This window comes from Falco rusticolus, chromosome 7, assembly GCF_015220075.1.
Source record: "Falco rusticolus isolate bFalRus1 chromosome 7, bFalRus1.pri, whole genome shotgun sequence".
NCBI lineage: Eukaryota > Metazoa > Chordata > Aves > Falconiformes > Falconidae > Falco > Falco rusticolus.
The window spans coordinates 61,946,420-61,965,852 of record NC_051193.1 but is presented as its reverse complement, the minus strand read 5'-3'; the positions used below and the strand labels follow the sequence as shown (position 1 = coordinate 61,965,852).

Sequence of the window (19,433 nt, the reverse complement as noted above, 5' to 3'; positions counted from 1 at the left end):
GGTTTCTGGCTTTGAGGATCAGTACTTTTCTGTTGTTTGCCTGTGGCTGTTAATTGTGCTACGTAAGATGTACTGGCTACAAGCAGCGCTTACTGGAGTAAACTGTCCCACTGTCTCCTTGCTACGAGGGACTGATCAGCTTCACTTCAGCACATATGCAAGTCTGGCAGGAATTCTCAAAGAGTCACAAAATACACAGGTAGCTGTGGCCCACAGGTAAGCACAGGTGGTATCTTTGTGGCGACGGTGAGCTCACGTGTACCGCACTGGCTCACTTCTGAAGTCTGGGCCAGGTGAAGGAGCAGCAGGAAAGCACTGTGTGTCTCATTGATGTGATGTGCTGCTCCAGCAAAGCTGAGGTTGTATTTGCCGGGTAGCAGCTGTTCACGTTGAGAGACTCAGAGTTAGTCAGCCTCCACAGTCTGGAAGGATGTTAGCAGGTTAAGTTGTGAGGCAGTTAATAACTTCTGAGCTTCCCCAAGGACTTGGTCCACCTCCATGGTGACAGCTGCCCACCTTGCCCACAAGTAACTATCGCTGTACATTAGTCACTTTTCTCCCACATCTCTGTATACCCAAAGCAACTAACTTCCCTCAGCCTCCACCGAGAGGAGTGCAGGTAGGTGCATCACCTCTCCTCCAAGAACACAAATACTAGACAAAATTAACGGCCTCCCATCCTTCACTGTGTGAACTCCATCCCTTCTGTTGCCGTTGCCTCTCGCTTTGTAGCCAGCTGGGCACCCAGCAGAACCTGGCATGCTTTCTCTGCACCCACCGCAATTTTTATAATTTTAAGTATACGACGAGAAACACCTATGATTTCTTAAAGTGCTGCAGCGCACACCGGAGCGAGCGCTTTCCTCGATCCGCAGTAGCAGGCAGCTGCGGGTGCCGAGAACACGCTTACTTCTCCGGCCTCACCCTTCCCCAAGCGCTCCGCCGCGCCGCCCTCGGGCCCCGCTCCCCCGGCCCGCCGCCCGCGGGGCACGGCAAGGTGCTGGCAAGGCGCGCTGCCGGCCGCGCATGCTCCGCGCCCCGCGCATGCTCCGCGCTGCCGGGCGAGGCGGGGGCGGTGGGAGCGCGCCGGGGCGTCAGCCCGGAGCAGCGCGGCCGGGTTGTTTTAATGTTCCCGGTTGTTTAACAGAGCGACAGCAATCTGCCTTGTGTCCGGTTTTTTTTCTCCTGTTTAGAAGCAACTTGCAGGAACCCAAAAGGTGGCCGAGTGTTGGTTCAAAGTTTTAAAAACTTACCACGCAACTCATTTTTAAAGGTATACCAGCCTTGGAGCTAACATAGCAAAAGTGTTAGTAGTGATGCCTGATACTCAAATGGCTGAAAGGAGCCAGGTGAAGGCCTGAAACGAGCTGCAGATGTCCTCAAAGAAAACCAGTGACTTTCACAAACTGGACCTGAAATTTCCCTTCAGGGGATCTGCTGGGATTTGACAAAAAGAAACCAGAAACGAAAATTGTCTAAGAATTCCAAATTCAAGTGTTGCGTTTTGACTAGCAAGATAAAAAAGACTAGGAATCAAACACTCTGGACTAGAAAAAAAAAGCAAGCTGGAAACCGTTGCAGGGAAAGGAATGGCAGGAAACCTTTGGCCTGATTGTAATTTCCTATCCAAACAGCTGGAACTAGACTAAGGGAGCTAAAAATAAGCCCCGGAAGGGAATCAAAGTTCCCATGCCACAGTGGAAATCAGCAACTGAGATGGGGAATTGAGCCAGAAATTTTTTTAGTAATACGTGATTTTACATGCTGCTTCTATTCTGGTTTTAGCCAGGAGAGGGGGGGCGTTACCCAGCTAATGTAATACAAACATCTACTGTCTTGAAAAGAGGAAAAAAAGAAGGGGGGGCGGGGGGGAGGGGGAGGGTGGGAAGGGAAGGTACTGGTTGATGTTAACCTGACTGTCCAAATAGAGTGCTAGAAAAGCTAAGAGAAAAGGATATTTCCAGGAACTATATATGGTGGCACAGCACTAGTGGCAGCTTATAATTTGTTCCCAGAAATATTAAATTAATCAGACCACCTATAAGCCCTTAACATATAAAGTGGCAACACCTATCTTAATCAGCTGTCTAGGGCCAGACGCGTTCTAGAAGGAGAGGAGAAAGATTAAATTCTCTCTGGCTTACTAGAGGACTTGCAAAGATTTGTGTCTTACTGTGTGCACATACCAGCCAGGAATCCAGTCAGCTACCAGAGGACCAGGCTGTAGATTGATAACTTTATCAAGATAAGTGAAAGGAAACATTAAGTGCCTATAAAACTATGATATTTTTCTGGATCGTGTCTTATACTCTTCATCAGACTAAAAGAGACGTTAAGAAGAAGGTGATTGTCATCATGTTTATCAGCTTGGCTCTACATTTAATGGTGAAGTGGGGATTAACAGCTGGTATGTGGTATTTCTTAACAATTAGAAAGAGACATAGTCCATTAACAGGGCCAGCTGGCAACAATGTAAAATTCAAAACTGGCAATTCTGTTGAAAGCTGGTACTGAAAAAAATTTGGATGTGATAACAATCGTTATAAATGAAATGCTGGCCAGTGCAGACCTTGACAAATGGTGAAGTCTCTTTTCCCAGCTTGGGAAGAGGAAAAGCTGGAAATGCAGGCAATCAGCTTCCTACGACCTAATCTGGGCACTTTAGCCAGTTATCTGAATCTGGCTATTGAATCACATCTGTGAAACACAGAAAAGTGGTACCTGGTGCAAGGATGGTGGCTATCAGACCAGACATCTTCAGAAAAAGCTAGGAAGCAGAGCTGTAATTTTGCACCTAATTTGTTGAATGGAGACAGTAAGTGGAAACATGTATCATTAGAATCTGAAAAGCAGTTACTAGTTTTATGAATATCAACCTGACTGCCAGCTTTTGTTGTAGTGAGTAACTGCATAGTACCTGAATATTTCTGACAAGAAGATTATGGAGAAGCCGAAGATAAGTAACATGAATCAGCAGGATACAGATGTAGACGAAACCTTCAAGGAGAAGCAGGGATGAAAGAGCTTTTACTGTATTTGATCCAATATAGTCTTAATGAGTTTGATGTATCTTCTCATTGGGAGTTTCTCCCAGTTTGAAAATGTAGTTTGTCTTGGATTGGTCATCACAATTTTTATTGTGGGGTGTAAGGTCCTCCAAAGTGGATAGGGCATCAACATATTAGCCAAGTCTATCAGTATGTGTTATTAACAATGAGAAAAGACTCATGAGAAATTTATCTGAAAGATACATGTGAGGTTTTAGGCAGTTCTTGGGCCTCATCTGTAGTATGGCTTAAGAAAGAAGTGGTAGTAGTGGGGTGTTTGTGAACTCTGGCAAAACAAATTATGCCACTTGAAATAATTTTTATCTAGTAACACAAAGAAATTATACACTGGATGCTCTATCAAATTAAATCAGATTCTTCACCCTCAGTTTCAAAGTGCAGTATTAGGAGGTGGGTCATAAGAACACTGAAAAGACTATTTTCCCTGCAGGACAAGGTCAGCAACAAGTTAAAGTAGCAGTCACGGTGTGCAAGCTACCAGCTATGTTTGAGGACTGTTGGATCATGTTCCTCCCTCAGCTTGTATATTATCTAGGCAAGATATTCTGATATATGCTGCAAATGGTGTAAAGTAAGGTTAGAGCTACTAATCAAAACAAACTCAAAGAGATATGACTTATTTATAAAAGGCCCTGCTTACTTCTGCAGGTAAGATAAGGGGAGAGATTGGGGGCAAAATATTTCCTTTGATGAAAAGGAAGAAATATGTGAAAAATTGGGTCTCCCCTAGAGGCTAGCAGACATGCAGAGTTTCTGCAGAGCTTTTCTCTTCTGCAAGTTTTTTAGTGGGTTTGTCAATATTGCAAAAGTTATTTCATAACTTATTTCGTAAGTTGGGAAAGAAAAAGAAAACATCTCAGTGGCTGAGAGAGAGTGAGTACTTTCAGTTAAAAAAGAAGTTGCAACTGCCACTGTATCAGCAGTGTATTCACATTTCAAAACCTCTTTCATATCAGATATGGGTGCTAGTGCTTACATTAGAACTCAAACATTGTGAGTTGGAGGTGACTTTGCACAGCAAAAGTCTAATTCTCTGGTACCACTGGAGAGGAATTAGTAATGGTTACATCAGTTGAAAATAACTCATATGTAGGAAAGTTTCTTGTCATGATAGGCCATATATCCCTTCTGTTCTTTGAGCATGGCTGACATAGTCCTAGCATGTTAGGAAAACAAAGCTTAGGTAATGATGGTTGGGTTGGTTTTGGTTTGGGTTGGTTGTTTTTTTTTTTTCTCACTTGCACTCTCCCTGCTACTTTTGCAGCCATTGTCTAATTTAGACCTAATTTTACAGAACAGCACAAGTGTTAAAGACACCAAGTTTTTGTGTGTTTTGTGACACAGTATCTAGAACAAGGAACCCCTATTAATGTCCCACAGCGGGAAACGTGTAACTTAGCTTTTACCCTTCCAAAGGACAGCGGTGAGTTCACCAACCTGTATATATGTAATTAAGACTTAACTGCAGTCCAGCCTCCTGCCCATCTCAAACAAGTAGGGAGGACTAGGCAAAGGAAGTTTTATGGTCACGGAAGGAGGTGATACATGGCATTCAGTGGATAGAATACAAATTCAGAGGAAATCTGGCTTCATTAATTCTGTAGCTCATGGAAAAATGCATTCAGTCGGGATCTTTGGTGATTGGAAAGACTGCATTGTTTGACCTTGTACCAGATGCTCACACAAGGGTATTAATGCTGATGCACGGCTTAACAAAAAAAGCAATAAAGCAAGAATTGGTTGCTCAGGAGAGTATGAGCTCATGAAGAGGTCTTACCCTTAATTACAGAAGCATATAAATTCCAGATTTCTTTTGTGAGGTACAGGGTTGTGCTAATGAAATGGGATTTCGTGCTTTTTTTGGACAGGAACAGGATTTTGTCAAAAAAAACCCCAGCTAACTGTTCCATTATTCTCATATTAGAAATATCTTACAGGATCCTGATAATTTGACTGCTTAGGTCAAAGTGGCCAGCATCTCCAGTATCAATACATTACACTAGAGTACTAAACTATACAGAACCCTGGTTTTGGCTATTCAAACCTTAAATATCTAGGTTTGGGAGTATTTTTCTCAAATTAAATAGTTGCCAATTAATTTAACTAAAAAAATTGTTTCTCAGGGTGGTTCCCAAACAGGAATACTGTAGCACAGGCAAAGCCATATACCCAGAGGATTGCAACACACCATCCTAATGCCCAGGGTGCAATTTAAAGAGGCTTCTTTCTCAAAAGCAAGACAACTCCTATAGGAAGGAAACTGTGGAGGGTAGTACAGAAAAGTAGAAATGGGAGTACTTAGAAAAAAGCCTCAAAAGGATCAGCTGTTGAGCTAAATACGAAGACATAAGAAGCAGTGGAACACTTTTAAAAAAATTAAATTTATGGTTTTCTCTTGAAGGACTGTGAGGGCAAAAAGCTCTTCAGTGGAATATAAGCACACACCTCTGAGGGATCAGGTTTATAACTCATGCTAGCTACCAGAAATAAGTTAATACTTAGTGAAATTCTGAGTAATTTTAGCTCATTTTTAATCATGTACGTTAATGAGGTATAAATATTAGTTGAACAAGAGTTACAGAAACTTGGATTTCAGGGGGTGAATGCAAGAATCCAAACCATAATCTATCCATTTGAAATGTGAACTATTGAAGCAGGCTAGAACTGAAGGGTTTGTGCTCTCTTTGATATATCAAAAAATACTCATGTTTTTTGAAGTACTTGGCAACAGATTAATTCTTTGGAAATCATAAATCCTAGGTGAACTGTGAGAAGTTAGTTGATGGTATGTGACCCAGTTGCTCCCACTACTTTGAGTGCCCTGTGGGGCTGTGTAGAGAGAGTTAAAAGAAGGGGAAAAAAGTTCTGCAGCACTTAATTGTCTACACTACTCCTTTAAAAGTTCAGTTAAACTTAGGGGTCCCCTCACAGCTGGACAAGAAGACTTGAAAAGTTCTTTCTGTAAAGTGGAAATGGAAAGAATTGGGTACAGTAATAACCACCTGGAATGCAGCAGAACCTAACCCCTCCCTAACTAATCCTGCTATTTTCTAACCTTGTCCTCCATGCATAATCAAAGGCATCGAAGTCACATGCTTCAGAGTCAAGCCTTTGCAAGATCATGGCTTTTGCCGTGCGTAGAACATGCCCTTCCTGCCTGGTGTGCTCTGCCTGAGGAGGTTCTCTGTAGAAGCCATTATTATCTTGGTTAACACTGCTCCCTCCTGTCATTTATTATTTTTAAAGCTCTGTCTTGAGATAAAGACCTAAAAGCTATCAGAAAAGCAAGGAAAACCTCCAAAGAAAAGATATTTTTAAAAGATTGTTAAAATACAAAAATATGCTTAGAATTCATGGAATTTAGAAAACAAAGCATGTAATGTGTGATTGTCGGATCTTAGAAAGCCAAAACGTACTGTGTCATGGTAAAATAAATAATTGTAATATTAGCTATTACCCAACGTTGCTAGTTTCAGATCTTATTTACAGGTACAATATGAGGTGCTTTAGGGCAGACCACACCAATTCCTTCACTGATCCCCTGCTAACTGGATCCCACCGCCCTTATGCCTTTAACATCAACTGTTATTGGACGTGCGGTTACTCAGGTTATTTATGTAACAGGTACATAAATGCTGACAATTCTTACAATTTTATAACTAGTCCTGAATAGTTAAATATTGCCAATATTAAAAGCTCCAGCTGTTGCAATCAGGCTCTCAGCTCAGGGAACTGGGTTTCCTCAAGGCAAAACCCAGCACCGGGGACTATTTAAAAATAGACAAAGAGACACTGGAAATCATGAGTCTTGAATGATACGAGAACAGCTGCCCATCGCCAAGTCCAAGAAGCCTCTATGTCGTAAGTTTCATTATTGTAAAGCGATGTCAGGATTTTAGAAGACACGTTGGGCATTTTCAGTATTACTAATTCAGCCCTGGGCAGCATTTACATGGCACCGCGTACATTTATTTCCCTGGCTGTTGCTGCGGGCCTCTCTGTGCACCGGCACAAATGCGGGCTCTTCAGCCCGTCCCCGGCTTTGCCGTAGTTGCAGCGCGGGGACGACCGCCCCACCGAGAGCGGGAGTGACCCGGCGGCCCCGGCCCCGGCCCCGGGCGGCGGCTCAGCCTCGGCAGCCGCACAGGGAGGCGGCGGCTCCGGGCAGAAGCTGGGGCGAGGAGTTGCAGCACTTTGAGGACCGGTGTGGAAAGAGGAACTACGAGACGCATCGTCGCCGGTTGCACAACTGAGGCTTGAGTAAAGGTTTGGAGTCACTGCCTTGGTGGATACGGCCCCCGCCTGGCTTTTATTTCCTTATTCCCCACGGGATTCCTGCCTTACATCACTACGCTTCAGGATCCCCGCATGGGCAGAAGCAGCTGTGTAACGGGATGAGCTTTATATTTCACTTATGAACAGCTGGAATAAGAGTTTCCTGCACCAGTCGCTGTTGCCGCGTTGCGCGGAGGATCCCGCAGCGAGCCCCCGGCGGTCGCGCTCCATCCCCGGGCGGGCGCAGCGCCCCCGCCCCGCCGCCTGCTCCCCGCCCGCCGCGCCTCGGAGGTGCGCGGGGGAGCGCCGCCCGTGACGTCACGGCGCGGTTGCCATAGGGACGCCTGGGGTCGTACCTGACGGCTGTCGTGAAGCAGCGGGAGGAGAACGAGGGAAGGAGGAAGGGGGAGTCTAGGCCCGGCCCGGCCCCCCCCGGGCCCGCGGGAGCTGGACCTGCGCCGCGCTCCTCCACCCCCGCCGCATCGGAGTCGGAGGCAGGAGGAGGCGGCGCTGCCGCCGCCGCTGGCTATGTAGGGGCCCCGGAGCGGGCGGATCCGGAGGCCGCTGTCCGCCTCTGGAGCGCGGCGCCGGGGCCGGGCCCGGCGGGATGTTCTCCAAGAAGCCGCACGGGGACGTGCGGAAATCCACGCAGAAGGTGCTGGACACCCGCAAGGACCCGCTCACCCGCCTCAAGCACCTGCGCGTCCTCATCGGTGAGGCGGCCGGGAGGGAGGGGGGCAGCGCCGGGGCACGGCCCGCGGGCCGCCGGCCCCCAGTCCTGCCGTGGGAAGGACCGGGAACGTAGAGGGGCCGGCTGGGCGGCGGAGCGGGAGGCGGACTCGGGGCTCTGCTCCGGAGAGGGACCCCCGGCCCGGACCCAGCCTCGCCCCGCCTCGGCACGGCGGGGGCTCCGTGCCCGGTATCGCGGGGCCGGCGGCGGCGGGGCGTCAGCGGTGTGCCGGGGCCGCGGCGGGGGATGCGCCGCTCCTCGCCGTCGTACCGAGCCAGGCAGATTCCTACCGCCTTTGAGGGTGCAATTCATTTGGCAGCTGTAGATGGGAGGCGAAAAGCCTGTGTGCTTCCCCCGTCAGTTATTCTCTAGAGCTACATAAATGCTGCTAAGTCGGTGCGCCTCGGTAGAAGTGGCTGGGAGCACTAATGGTGCCTGTGACTCCCTCCTATTAATCCATCTCCCCTAAATGCTTACAGTAACGACTTGTGTTTGTGTGTGTTTTCGAGGTAAGAGCTACAATAGTAAGTGCTCGCTAGAGTAGATGTAGGTCAGCATTCATACAGCTAGTCCTAAAACACTTCTGGTTTGCAGTTGGTCAAGGAGGTTGGTCAAGGGGGGAACATAAGCACTTTACGTGCTGCCGCGGTTCCATGTGAGCTGCTGTTTAACCTAATCACTGAATTAGAAATGGTAATCATATAGAATATATATATATATCATAATGGAAAAAAAAGTAGAGAAAAAACAGAGTAAAATATTCCAAAATATCTGTTAGTTGCCTGTGTTTATAAAAATGTAAGTCGTTGTCATCAAGCTGCCCTTGAAAAAAGAAGTTTGCTCCAGAGCGCCTTTTGGGCCCTTCAGTTCTGTAAATGCCTGTGTTGCTTCTGGCAGTTTATTAACGTGTGAGCAGAGCTGGGTCAAGAGCAACTGTGTTCTGTATTTAGCACAGAGTACTGAACAGATTATTTTGAGTTCTGCCCATAGTCTGGGGTTATTTAAATACCTTAGCCTCAAAAGCTGGATTCTTTCCTTTCAAAGGAAAATGGTTATTACTCCTTTTTTTCCTTCTGTATTGGTGTTTGAAGGAACAGGTGTTCCTGTATGGCAGCATCTGCTGCTGCATAACTTATTTTCTGTAGCATAATAATTATTTAGACTTGAAATGGGGAATAGTTGTGTAGCTAGCTGTCCAGGACACTTCAGTAGCCAGAGGTACCCTCTTGTCTCACTCAGAATATTAACACTCTTCTTAACTAGCTGTATGGAGCCAGTTGTGGCTTGCTTTATGTTGGTGTATATTTGTTTTTAGCTACATCAGCAGTTGAAACTTAAGAGGGAAGAGCATTATAAAGAAACTGCCTCTCTGAATTTAGGTTTCCTAATGCTAAAATATGTTGAATATATCTAGTTTTGCTTTAGTCTGCAAAACAGTCTGTGTGATCTTGATCAAATCTATTCTAGATTTGATGCTTCAGTTGCTCGTCTTTTATTTACAAGATTTTCCTTTAGCTTTGTTGATACTTGAATGCATTCTGTTAAGGTGCAAGCCGTGAGCTTTCTGTCAAGCAGATGTTCCTTCCTGTCTAGTCTAAGGTTTCTGCTTACTGGCTGTAGGACAGACTAAATCTGCTGGGGCATGTTTTCATGTGATGGCCATTCCCCTTTCCCCACCTGCACACGTGTATGTCTCAACCTTTGAAGCACAGCTCCAGATATCCTTTCTCCAAGTTTGGCAGAATACAGTGTATGACTGTGTGAGTAGGAAAGGTTGTAACTGTACTCTTCAGATTGCCTGTCTCGGGTGGATCTACAAGATTTATCATTGTGCAGGTATTCTTAGATGCGCAAGGTACAAACGCAAGGTCTTTTTTTGGGGGACAAGGGGACTAGGATGTTTATGTATTCCTATTGTAGTGCAAGAGGAGTATGTAGCAGATTATTTGAAGCCCATCTTCTGCTGTGATCACTTCCTTGCCTTATTAAATTTCCCTGCTTCCTAAAAACTGGTTTTCAAAGCATAAGCTCTATGCACTTTCTTCTCCAGTTGTTTCTTTGGCTAGTCTGCAGGACCAGATGACAGAAATAATGTGCCAACCTAAGACAGACTGCTGCCTGAGGTGGCTTCGCATGCAGACATCATCCTGCAGCTTGAGCAGTGTATTGCTGCATTTTCCTGTTTATCTTTTTTCTTCAGTGACAACTCCCTCAGCATAATAATTGGCATGTTTCCATGTGCTCAGGGGAGCCAAGCTAGCTATTGCCAACAGACTATCTGAGGGGAGAAGGGAGGAAATCTCAGTTCAGCACTGTTCAGCGTCTTTATGAATGAAAAATGATTTGTCTTGTTCATTGCTCTTAGCCCCTGCATACTGGAGACTGCTGTTTCGTATCCAGGAGGAGAGAATTTTCTCTTGTTCTTAAGCTTAAAATCCTTTCAGTAGGCCTGCAAGGTGTATGGGACCAGAGTTAATTTTTGTTGTTGTACTTTTTAGTCTTTGGTTCAGCAATGATAAACTGAAGTGTGGCCTTGGATTCTTGGTTAAGACTTGAGGGGAGGAAAGGGAGTACATTTGCTTGCCCTCTATTTTATTGGGGCATCCAAAGCAGTACTCCAATAAGCTAAAATAATGGAATAGCAATGAAAAGAGGTGAGTGCTTGTGAATTATAGACTGCTGGTTGTCTATTAGCCAAAGAGGAGAAATCTAAAAATGTCATTATGCTAAAAGATTGACAGTTGGATCCTGCAAGGCAATGGTGCAAGTCAGGCATCATCTAAAAGTATTGAAGATAATACAGTATGTTAGTAAAGGACAGAAGAGACAGAACAGTTTCTGAGAACCTTACACGAAGCTAAGTGAATGGATGGCACAAAGGCAAGTGACATTTATTTTTAACAAATAAAGAAGTAGCGTACATTAGATGGACTTATTTAAATGCCTTTTACAAGATAACTTGGAGTGCAGTGAGTTGTATTGTTTCAGGAAAAGTATCTTGTCATTGGTGACAACTCGGTTTAAATTTAGTAAAAACAGTCTGCCTAAAGAATATAGAAAATTTTGTGTCTTTGTGGAACGGTGGTGTACCATGACACCAAATGTCATTGCAGCTTTAGTAGTCTTACTGCTGTTGTCAGTATATGGAGGATTTAGATATGGGAATGACTCAGATAAGTGTAAAACTTCAAAGTGAAAAGACATTGAAAGCTTTGGAATCTCTTTCTGTAGGGGCAGATAATGGAGAAACCAAACATCTATGAAAAAGACTAGGAAATAAAAGTCTGTTAAGGCCTACCAAATTTGAAGTTACAGTAAAAGATTTTTGCTTTGAGAAGCTACTGAGTGCTAGACTAACTATCAGTTATAGGCATACAAGGAGGTGCATTTGCTTGGGTTTTTTTGTTGGAAGGTGTGTGTGTAGGTGTCTTTTTTTTTTTTTTTTTTTTTTCCTGAAACCCTGGTAGATAACTGCTCTTTGCCACTTCACTCCAATGTCCTGTCTCTGGCTGGTTCTCTGTTCTGCTTCAGCATGTCTCTATTCAGCCTTTTTCATAATTCAGGAACCAAGGAAAATGGTGAAATTCAGGTGACCAGTTCAGAATTGATATTGTTATTCGCTAAAGTAAATATAACATGTGACCAATTAATGCATGTCACAGGCATGAGGTTTTTTTCAATAGAGCTTAAAGCCTTTTAGGAGACCTCCAAGTAGTAATAAATATTATTATCACTAAGAAAAATCGGACAGATACGGACATCTCATATCCTGGGACATAGCAGTCTGTGAGCGAAGGTAATCAGCTTTTCATTGTTTTCCTGCTGCTGTATTTTTCTTGACACAGCTGGAGCTATCTGCTTTAAGAGATTTGATTGTCTTGAGTCGTATTAGGTTCTTCTAGTAGGGAAGTATTCATCCCCCTCTTTTTTTTTTTTTTTTTTTTTTTTTTTTTTTCCCCCCCTCTACTTCTTCGTTCTAGGACTTTCAGTCTCATCCAGTTCCCTAATGCAATCTTGTTCAATATGTGACTTTTTGTCAAAGTATTCTTCTGTCTTGTTTCTGTATGCTGGAAAGGCTGTAACAGTTTTGTTCAGTGTCCGCTACCGTGGTGGTTAAGAGCGTATCAACCTTGAGTGGGAACGTCGAATGGAATTCCCTTGTATGACAGTGGCTCAGCCTTGTCAGAAATGAGGCCCTGCTATAAGGAAAGCTGCCAGCTTCAATTAGTGCAGGTATAATCACTGAGACTTTTCTAGCAGATCGGGGGCACACAGTGTACTTTATGGAATTAGGTATTGACTGCAGAATGAAGCCTATGATCTTCCAGAAAAATTTTTTAGCGGTCCCCAGTGGATTAGCAACTAATTGCAATTTTTAGGATTGTTAAGAGGAAATAACGTGGAAACAGCATTGCGCTGTTCTTACCAGTTTTGCGCTGATTAATCAGACTTCAGTATCAAACTAAAATTCTGTGAGTTTCAAATGATAGTTCATGAAAGTTTGTTCTAGTAATCCTTCAAGCATCAAGTCATGCTTCGTTTGTCCTTTTGTTAAAACAGTGCTTTGAGAACTCTGTAAATAATTAAGGCAGCTAGATATGGGACCGTTTCATAACATCATACCTTAACAATATTAGCTTCTTGTTTTATTCTAGTTTGATATCAAATATGTTGCTGCTACCTGTTGAATTTGTAGTTTGTCAGAATTTGTAAATATATGTATTTAAAAAAGAAAAAGCTAACCCCCCTAAATATTTAATGATTTCTGTTTAATCTTATTATGTGCGAGTCAAATGAATATACTTTGTTTAACATTTACTTTTAGGGCTGAATCGGTCAGAGAAATTCCCCCACACCCTTTTTTTTTTTTTTTTTTTTATTTTAGAGTAGGATTTACAGGCCTGTCATCTGTTAATCCAGAGTAAAGGAAAAAGGAATATATTAGGAATATATTGTTTCTCATAAATCATTTTATTTGCATCTGATACCTTAAAAATACACTGATTTCGTCTCTGGGAACCATGGAGAGAATGCCTGTAAAACATATGCTAAGAGAACAGAGTATTTGAAGTATGGGGTAGTTTTTTATTATTTTGTTTTGTTATTCTTGGTGGTTGGTTAGTGTTCAACGTCTCATGTAGGCAATCTCTGAAAGGGAGCAGTCAGGCTATACTGGACAGAATGAAACACTGCGTTGGACATCCATTCTGATACGTTGTTTAATATTAAACAATATATTTAAATAGAGATTGCATTTGTCTAAAGGAATTTTAATTTAAATAATCTATTCCACTGGCATTCAGCCCTAATGCTTCAGCTAGATGGCATTCATTGGTGTTGCACATCATCTACATCACTCGTTACAATATCACTTATATACTCTAATAAATGAAAAATGTTTTATGGTTGTTAAAGTGAGAGGCAAGTGAGAAGCTACAGCAAAACTAGCTGCTTGGAATTTTCTTTGGAGAAAGCTGTTCCAGAAGTTTCTGTGGATGTGCAAAGCTATTATTTTTGGCAAGAGTTGTAGATTTTATTTTTTTCCTGGTAATTCTAACTGCAGAGGACATTTCACCACTGTAATTCACGGATTTGGCTGTGGGTTGCGTGCAGTTTAAGAAATGAGACTTGATGTTCTATCAGTTTTGACTTAACCCTGAACCCATTCTGTTCTGTTTTGGCCAGGAGCAAAGGGGGAAGAACTGCTTTGCTTTAGGATTTTGGCTAATGTTACACTCGACTTGCAGAGAGCAGCAGCAGCCAGTGTGGCTCGCTTGCCAGGGTCAGGCAAAGGAAAGGTCTGTGTGGGTTTAGCCTTGTGACAGTTTGGGATGAAAATAAGTACATTAGTATGGAAGTGTTTGAAATTGCTTAAATAAAAGCTTAAGTTCTGGAACATGCGTGAGTTGTTAGGGAAGCATATCTTAAAAGTTTACTAGTGTAAGTATTCTAAGGTCTGCAAGCAACCTGAAAGAATTAGCTTGGAGAGCTGTCAGCTGCTTCTGCTCATTCATATAGAGCACTGCTGGTGAAATGTGTAGCAGTTTGTATGTGTGTGATGTTCGTTGATGCTGTTAGCCTGCTTGTTCATTCATGGTTTTTTTTCCCCCCTGTATATTTGTAATCTAGAAGATGGTGGTGATCAGGAGTTTGGACTTGCAAAGATTTCCTAAAGTTCCTGTGTTTCTTTTTCAGTACCAGAAACCTCAAGAATATTTTCTTTGAAAAAAAAATCTTCTAAAAAATACTTGGTTTTTTTAGAATAGCTGTTCGTGGTCTGAAACGGTAAGGGCTAATGTGAAGCCCATGCTTAACACTTTTGCAGTTGTAGCTCCCTGTTTGAAATGCTCTGGTTTATCAGGTCTTTCACTTTTGACAGTCTGTTAACTGTGCCAGAGCCACCAGTTAGTTCCAGCGGAGGTGGAGGTTTTCCACTTAACCTTTCTAAATGACATGCTTTTCTGTTTGAGAGACTGTCTGTGACTGAACCTCTATACTGTTTTGCTGTAAAGCAGCAGTTAAATTTTTCAGTTTGCAGAATTAAGAATGAGCAATTTCTATTGCCATTTTGATTGTATGTTAACTGAAACTGAGGATGCTTAGAAACCTCTTGCTTTCTAATGGCACCAATTTGTTCTGAAGATTGTTACTGAACTCTTCAGTCTATAATGGGCCTCCACTTCACAGGAATAGACCAAGTTTGGCTGTCTTCCAGGTCATTGTTTGCTGCAGTTGTCACTGGTGTTTTATTTTTGGGTAAGGATGAGGGAAAGTGACTTAAAAGCAGGATAATGTTTTTGTTATGCAACTGTTGTATCAATTTAAGATATAAACATACAATTAAATTCTGAAATGCTTAAAATCAAATGTAAAATTAACCACAACTTGATCTGTAATGATGTAGACTATTCTGTTAAATGGCATGGTAAATTTCTGCAATGCTTTGTGTGAACTGGTGAATGTTAATGTTCTCTTTAGGAAAGTTAATATATATCTAAGATCTGTGTGGAGTTTTGTTATAGTTTTTAAGTTCAGTATTTTGATTGTTTACCTTTTAAATTCTGATCTGTGCAGAAAGTACAAGTTTACCTCCTTTATAGTATTTTAATTCCATACAGCAGGTGGTCATCTAAATAGTATAGATACATTTCCCTTGCTAGCACAACTTGTTTATAAATATGTAACAGATGCTGTGGATTAGTTTATAGTAATTTTTAGGGTAGTATGTAGAAAACAAAATAAACAGAGAAGGTGAATTGTGTAAGTTAAAGCCCACTGAGATCCTCTTTCTACAGAGGATTGGGGTGTTGTACATGTAAACTTGTAAGCTTTGCAGAATCTGGCTCAGGTGATTCCTTATAAATTTAAATACACAGTAAAAATCTGTGTTGCTTTTTCTGGGTCATGTGTTACGTCTGACAAAGTAATTTTTAAGCTCTTTGAGGTGGTAGTCTTGTGTTGTAATTCTAACTATGATATGCTGGTGAAATAGTATCCTCCCTCTAATGAGTAATATTAAAGGATTACATCTTTATTGAAATACTTTTGTGGATGCAAATTATTCCTGGTTATAAAGGGATATGCTGATAACTGAACTATAATAAAAGCATTGGAACAAACGGGTTTACTGTCAGGCAGAGTTCTGTGTCAGAACAAATTTTCTGCAAGAAAATTTGGCCTAGAATCTATCCTTACTAGAATGATCACTGTGGGCTCTTAAGCTTTGAGTATCTTACTGAGATACTGGAGAAGAATGTAACATTTCAGAAAGTTCTGAACAATTAACCTTCAAAAGAGTTGGCCATTTCAAAATACATGAAAATGAGTTCTTAAGAAAAGAGTTGGCCACTTGAAAATGTAAGAAAGTTTCTAAAAGCACAGTTACCTGTAAGCACAGTAGTTGGTAGGAGAGGTGGAGAGCTTTTTGTTTTGATTGTTGTGTTGGGGTGTTTTTTTCTTTAGTTCATTGTTACAGCTCTCATAAGGCGGGGAATAGTAGAACTTCCAAATTTCAGTGGATTTAATGGAAATATGCGTTCCAGTTGATCTGATACTTGAATGCTCTTGTAACGAGGGTCATATGAATAGCTTAGATAACTAGTTTTCCATTTCTAGTTGGGTTCTCTGTTTCATGCATCAAAATAGAATATAAATCTGTAAATTGAATACAACTTCTAAAACATAAACCAAAAAGGTAACTTAGCTTCTTAATGCTGAACACAGAAAAAACTAAAGCTACTTCTAGAAAAGTTTTATGGGAGGAAGAAAAGGACAGAGAAGCTGTACAGTGTCTTTTTGTTCTTAAATGTAACTTTCTCCTTAAAAAAAACAAACAAACAAACCAGAACAAAACCAAACAAAACAAACAAAAAAAACCCCTTAAGATGCCCAAAACCACCACTGAACACACAGAGTTAATGCAGAGATCAGATCCGTACCAATTTTTAAGTTACAGAAAACTATTAAGGAAAAGTCAGCAAAGATCTAAGTTTCTTGCTCTTGTGAGGCATGAAGAGAACTGCGTCTTCTTGACAAACAGCTTCCATAAATGATGCTGGAAACCTGAATTTAGTGTAGTGGAATTATGCTTTGTAGAGTAGAAGCTGTGGTTGCTACATTTTTGGAATACATGTCCCATTTTCCCCTCTCCCATTCTGAGAAACTTTTTGAACTATTTTGTATGGTGCCAGATCTATTTCTGAGTTCTTCTCTCCTCCCAGTCTGGGCACAAGTACCGAGAACACAAGTGATGCATTAGTTTGTGTTAGCTACATGAATCTGTGGTAGGAGAATACAAAGTTCTTTTGTTTATAAATAAATAAATATATGCAAGGTAAGTTAGGGATGAAAGCTTGTTTCTGTGTAACCCCACTTCATGTAGAAATGAGGTTATGTCTCTCTTCTTAAAAAGGCAGAAAAGATTAAGTAGCCAAAAAAGGCAAGCAACTTCCTGCAAATTCCCGGTTCGAGGCTATGTGAAAAGGACACACATGTGCTCCTTGTGGAGGTGATGATTTTTACCTCTCTATGCAGCATTTGTGATCCTTTGGGAGAGCATAGGGAAGAGACAGTGACCTAGTGTTGGAGAAAATGGCTTAATGTGAGAGAATTGAAGAGCTGTATCTTTAGCCGATCACAAGGATAAAGGTGAACTGAATGTTTTCCAGATATTTATTTGGGGGGACAGAATCAGATCCTTAATTAAGAAAGCTGTAACAGCAGCGTATAGCTGAAAGTTTTAACGTTAAAGTAATCAGGGAGAGCAGTAGTCTCTCTATGTGTTGGTCATGTGGATTGTGTTCAGTGTGGAGGCATCTATGAAATGGAATGAGCTGTGCAGGTGGCCAGACTAGCTGATTTCCAGGTCAGACTCTTTGAAGGTCTACATTGTTACCTCCGTGCTGTATCTAATATTTTTTTTTCACTCTTCTTCTTTACCATAGTTCTTGGTCAGGGTATGCATAATGAGTTCCAAACTTCTTGACTGATACAAGGTTCCAAATTTTGGGACTAGCAGCTTACCGAATCGCTATAGGTGTCCTTCAGTGATGAGCAGAAGCTCTCTTTTGCTGTAAGTGGCAAACCTGTCAGATGCACAAGTGTATTCTGCCCTCCCCCCCCCCCTCCCCCCCCCCCCTTAGAAGGAAAGCTGGTTTTCAGCAGTAACAGAAATTTTGGGTTTTTAAAAAAGTATTATTTTCAGATAATTCCAGGACAAAATTGCATTAAATAATATGTTATGCTTTTATTCTCTTCCATCGGAAGTGGTGGAATTTATTGCAAGAATTCAGTTGTTAACTGTTTGGTTTGAATTCCAAAAACTTGCTTTTGATTATGCTATCAGATGTGACCCTGGGAAGAAATTATGGTGAAATGCGTTTGTTAGAATGCCAAGTCAAATAATTTTTTACTTTCATCCTACTCTTCCAGACTATAGCTGTATTTTGAAGGTATGCCTTTAGTGTTAATTGGGTGTTAATTGTAGGAGTGGAGGTCTACCAGTGCACCTCTGAGTCTTTTCTGAGGTGGTTGACACCACATTGTTCTTAAAGAAATAAGTAAGAAATAAATAAAAATAATAATAAAAAAGGATCATCCTTTGAAATTCCCCCCACCCCAAACAGAACTCTGGAAAGGCAGAATGCCTTACCACAGTGCCAGTGGTGTGTGTGCACGTGTCACACAGTAATTATGTGGTAAAACGAGAATCACTATTCAGCTGGTTATGTAGGCAAGCCTTAAGTCTGTTGCCTGAAGTATGTGGAAATAGTGTCTCCGAGAATTATGAACTGTTGTGTTAAGATTGAGTCTTTAAAGAATACATTTGGTTAGGTTGCTGTATTTTTCTGCTTCAGAGTTGACCCATGTCTGGGGAAAGAATGAGGGCCTATTTCAGGAAACGAAACTTTTAATGTGCCTGCAAAAATGCAGCATTCCTGTGTGTTGACTGGCAGAGACCCTGTTTAACTGCTTCTGATCCGTTTAGTGTTTGGAACTAGTGTTTTCTGCTCCTCTGCATCTATGTTGCACTGCTTTCTATGAGCAGTTCCCATACACAGTTGGTAATCTTTTAGTCCACGTATTTTTCTGCCACCCTCCTTTCTCCTGAAAGTCTCAGTCATTGCTTTTTTCCGCCTTTAATCCTCGTATCTCAAACCCTTTTGATTTGCTTCCTGCTCTATTTTATTGCCCATTATCTAGAACTCACTTAAGGTTCTGCCCCGTGAGTGACATGGTTATAATGGTTGTGCCCATGTTCTAGTTATAGCCCCATTTCTTGTGCACTTGTCCTGACCACCTGAAAATCATGGCCTAGTTTGTTTGAAGTGGAATTGTTTTTTGTTGTCCTTACTGTAGTATTTCAGACTGTAACCTCTAGCAGTTCAACTGCTGATCTGTAAGTGGTGTAGCAGTTTCTACACAACTGGAGGTTTGGTAGTTGTAGACTGTCAGGCACATGCTTGCCGCTCCGGACCACTAAGTTTATTGCTATCCAAGCTGCTTTGCTTTAAGAGTTGATCTTAGCTTTTGTCTTCTTTGAAAACACTCTGGCTCCACAACACTGATTATGCAAGACATTTGCAGTATCAAAGCATTCTGTCAAAATTGAACATGTGTTGGAAACTCTTATAGCAAGATCTGTGATAAAATTGGATTGACAATCCTCTAGAGCTACATAATAAAATAGGATTGAAAATATGCCGTGCTTTTGGCCATGCTTTCAATCAATTGTTTCTGTGCTTTATACTGTATCAGCTGTATATCCAGTCATGCGAGATGATAAAGATTGATGTAATTCTAAAAAGGGTTAAAAACCTATGATCCAGTAGAGAATTAGAAGAAGACTTATAAAAGATAGG

General features: G+C 41.9%; 1 protein-coding gene across 15 annotated transcripts in view; it reads left to right on the top strand.

Annotated features, from left to right (window-relative positions):
- Positions 1-7,686: 7,686 nt before the first annotated feature.
- RALGAPA1 (Ral GTPase activating protein catalytic subunit alpha 1) overlaps positions 7,687-19,433 on the top strand; it is a 132,801-nt gene continuing 121,054 nt past the window's right edge. For 6 of the 15 annotated variants that reach the window (XM_037393396.1, XM_037393394.1, XM_037393392.1 and 3 more), the window contains exon 1: positions 7,687-8,056. In XM_037393396.1, coding sequence (XP_037249293.1) covers positions 7,951-8,056 — 106 coding nt within the window. In that variant the 5' untranslated portion in view covers positions 7,687-7,950. The remainder of the gene's footprint in view (positions 8,057-19,433) is intronic. The other 9 variants (XM_037393405.1, XM_037393400.1, XM_037393402.1 and 6 more) reach the window with 4 other exon arrangements.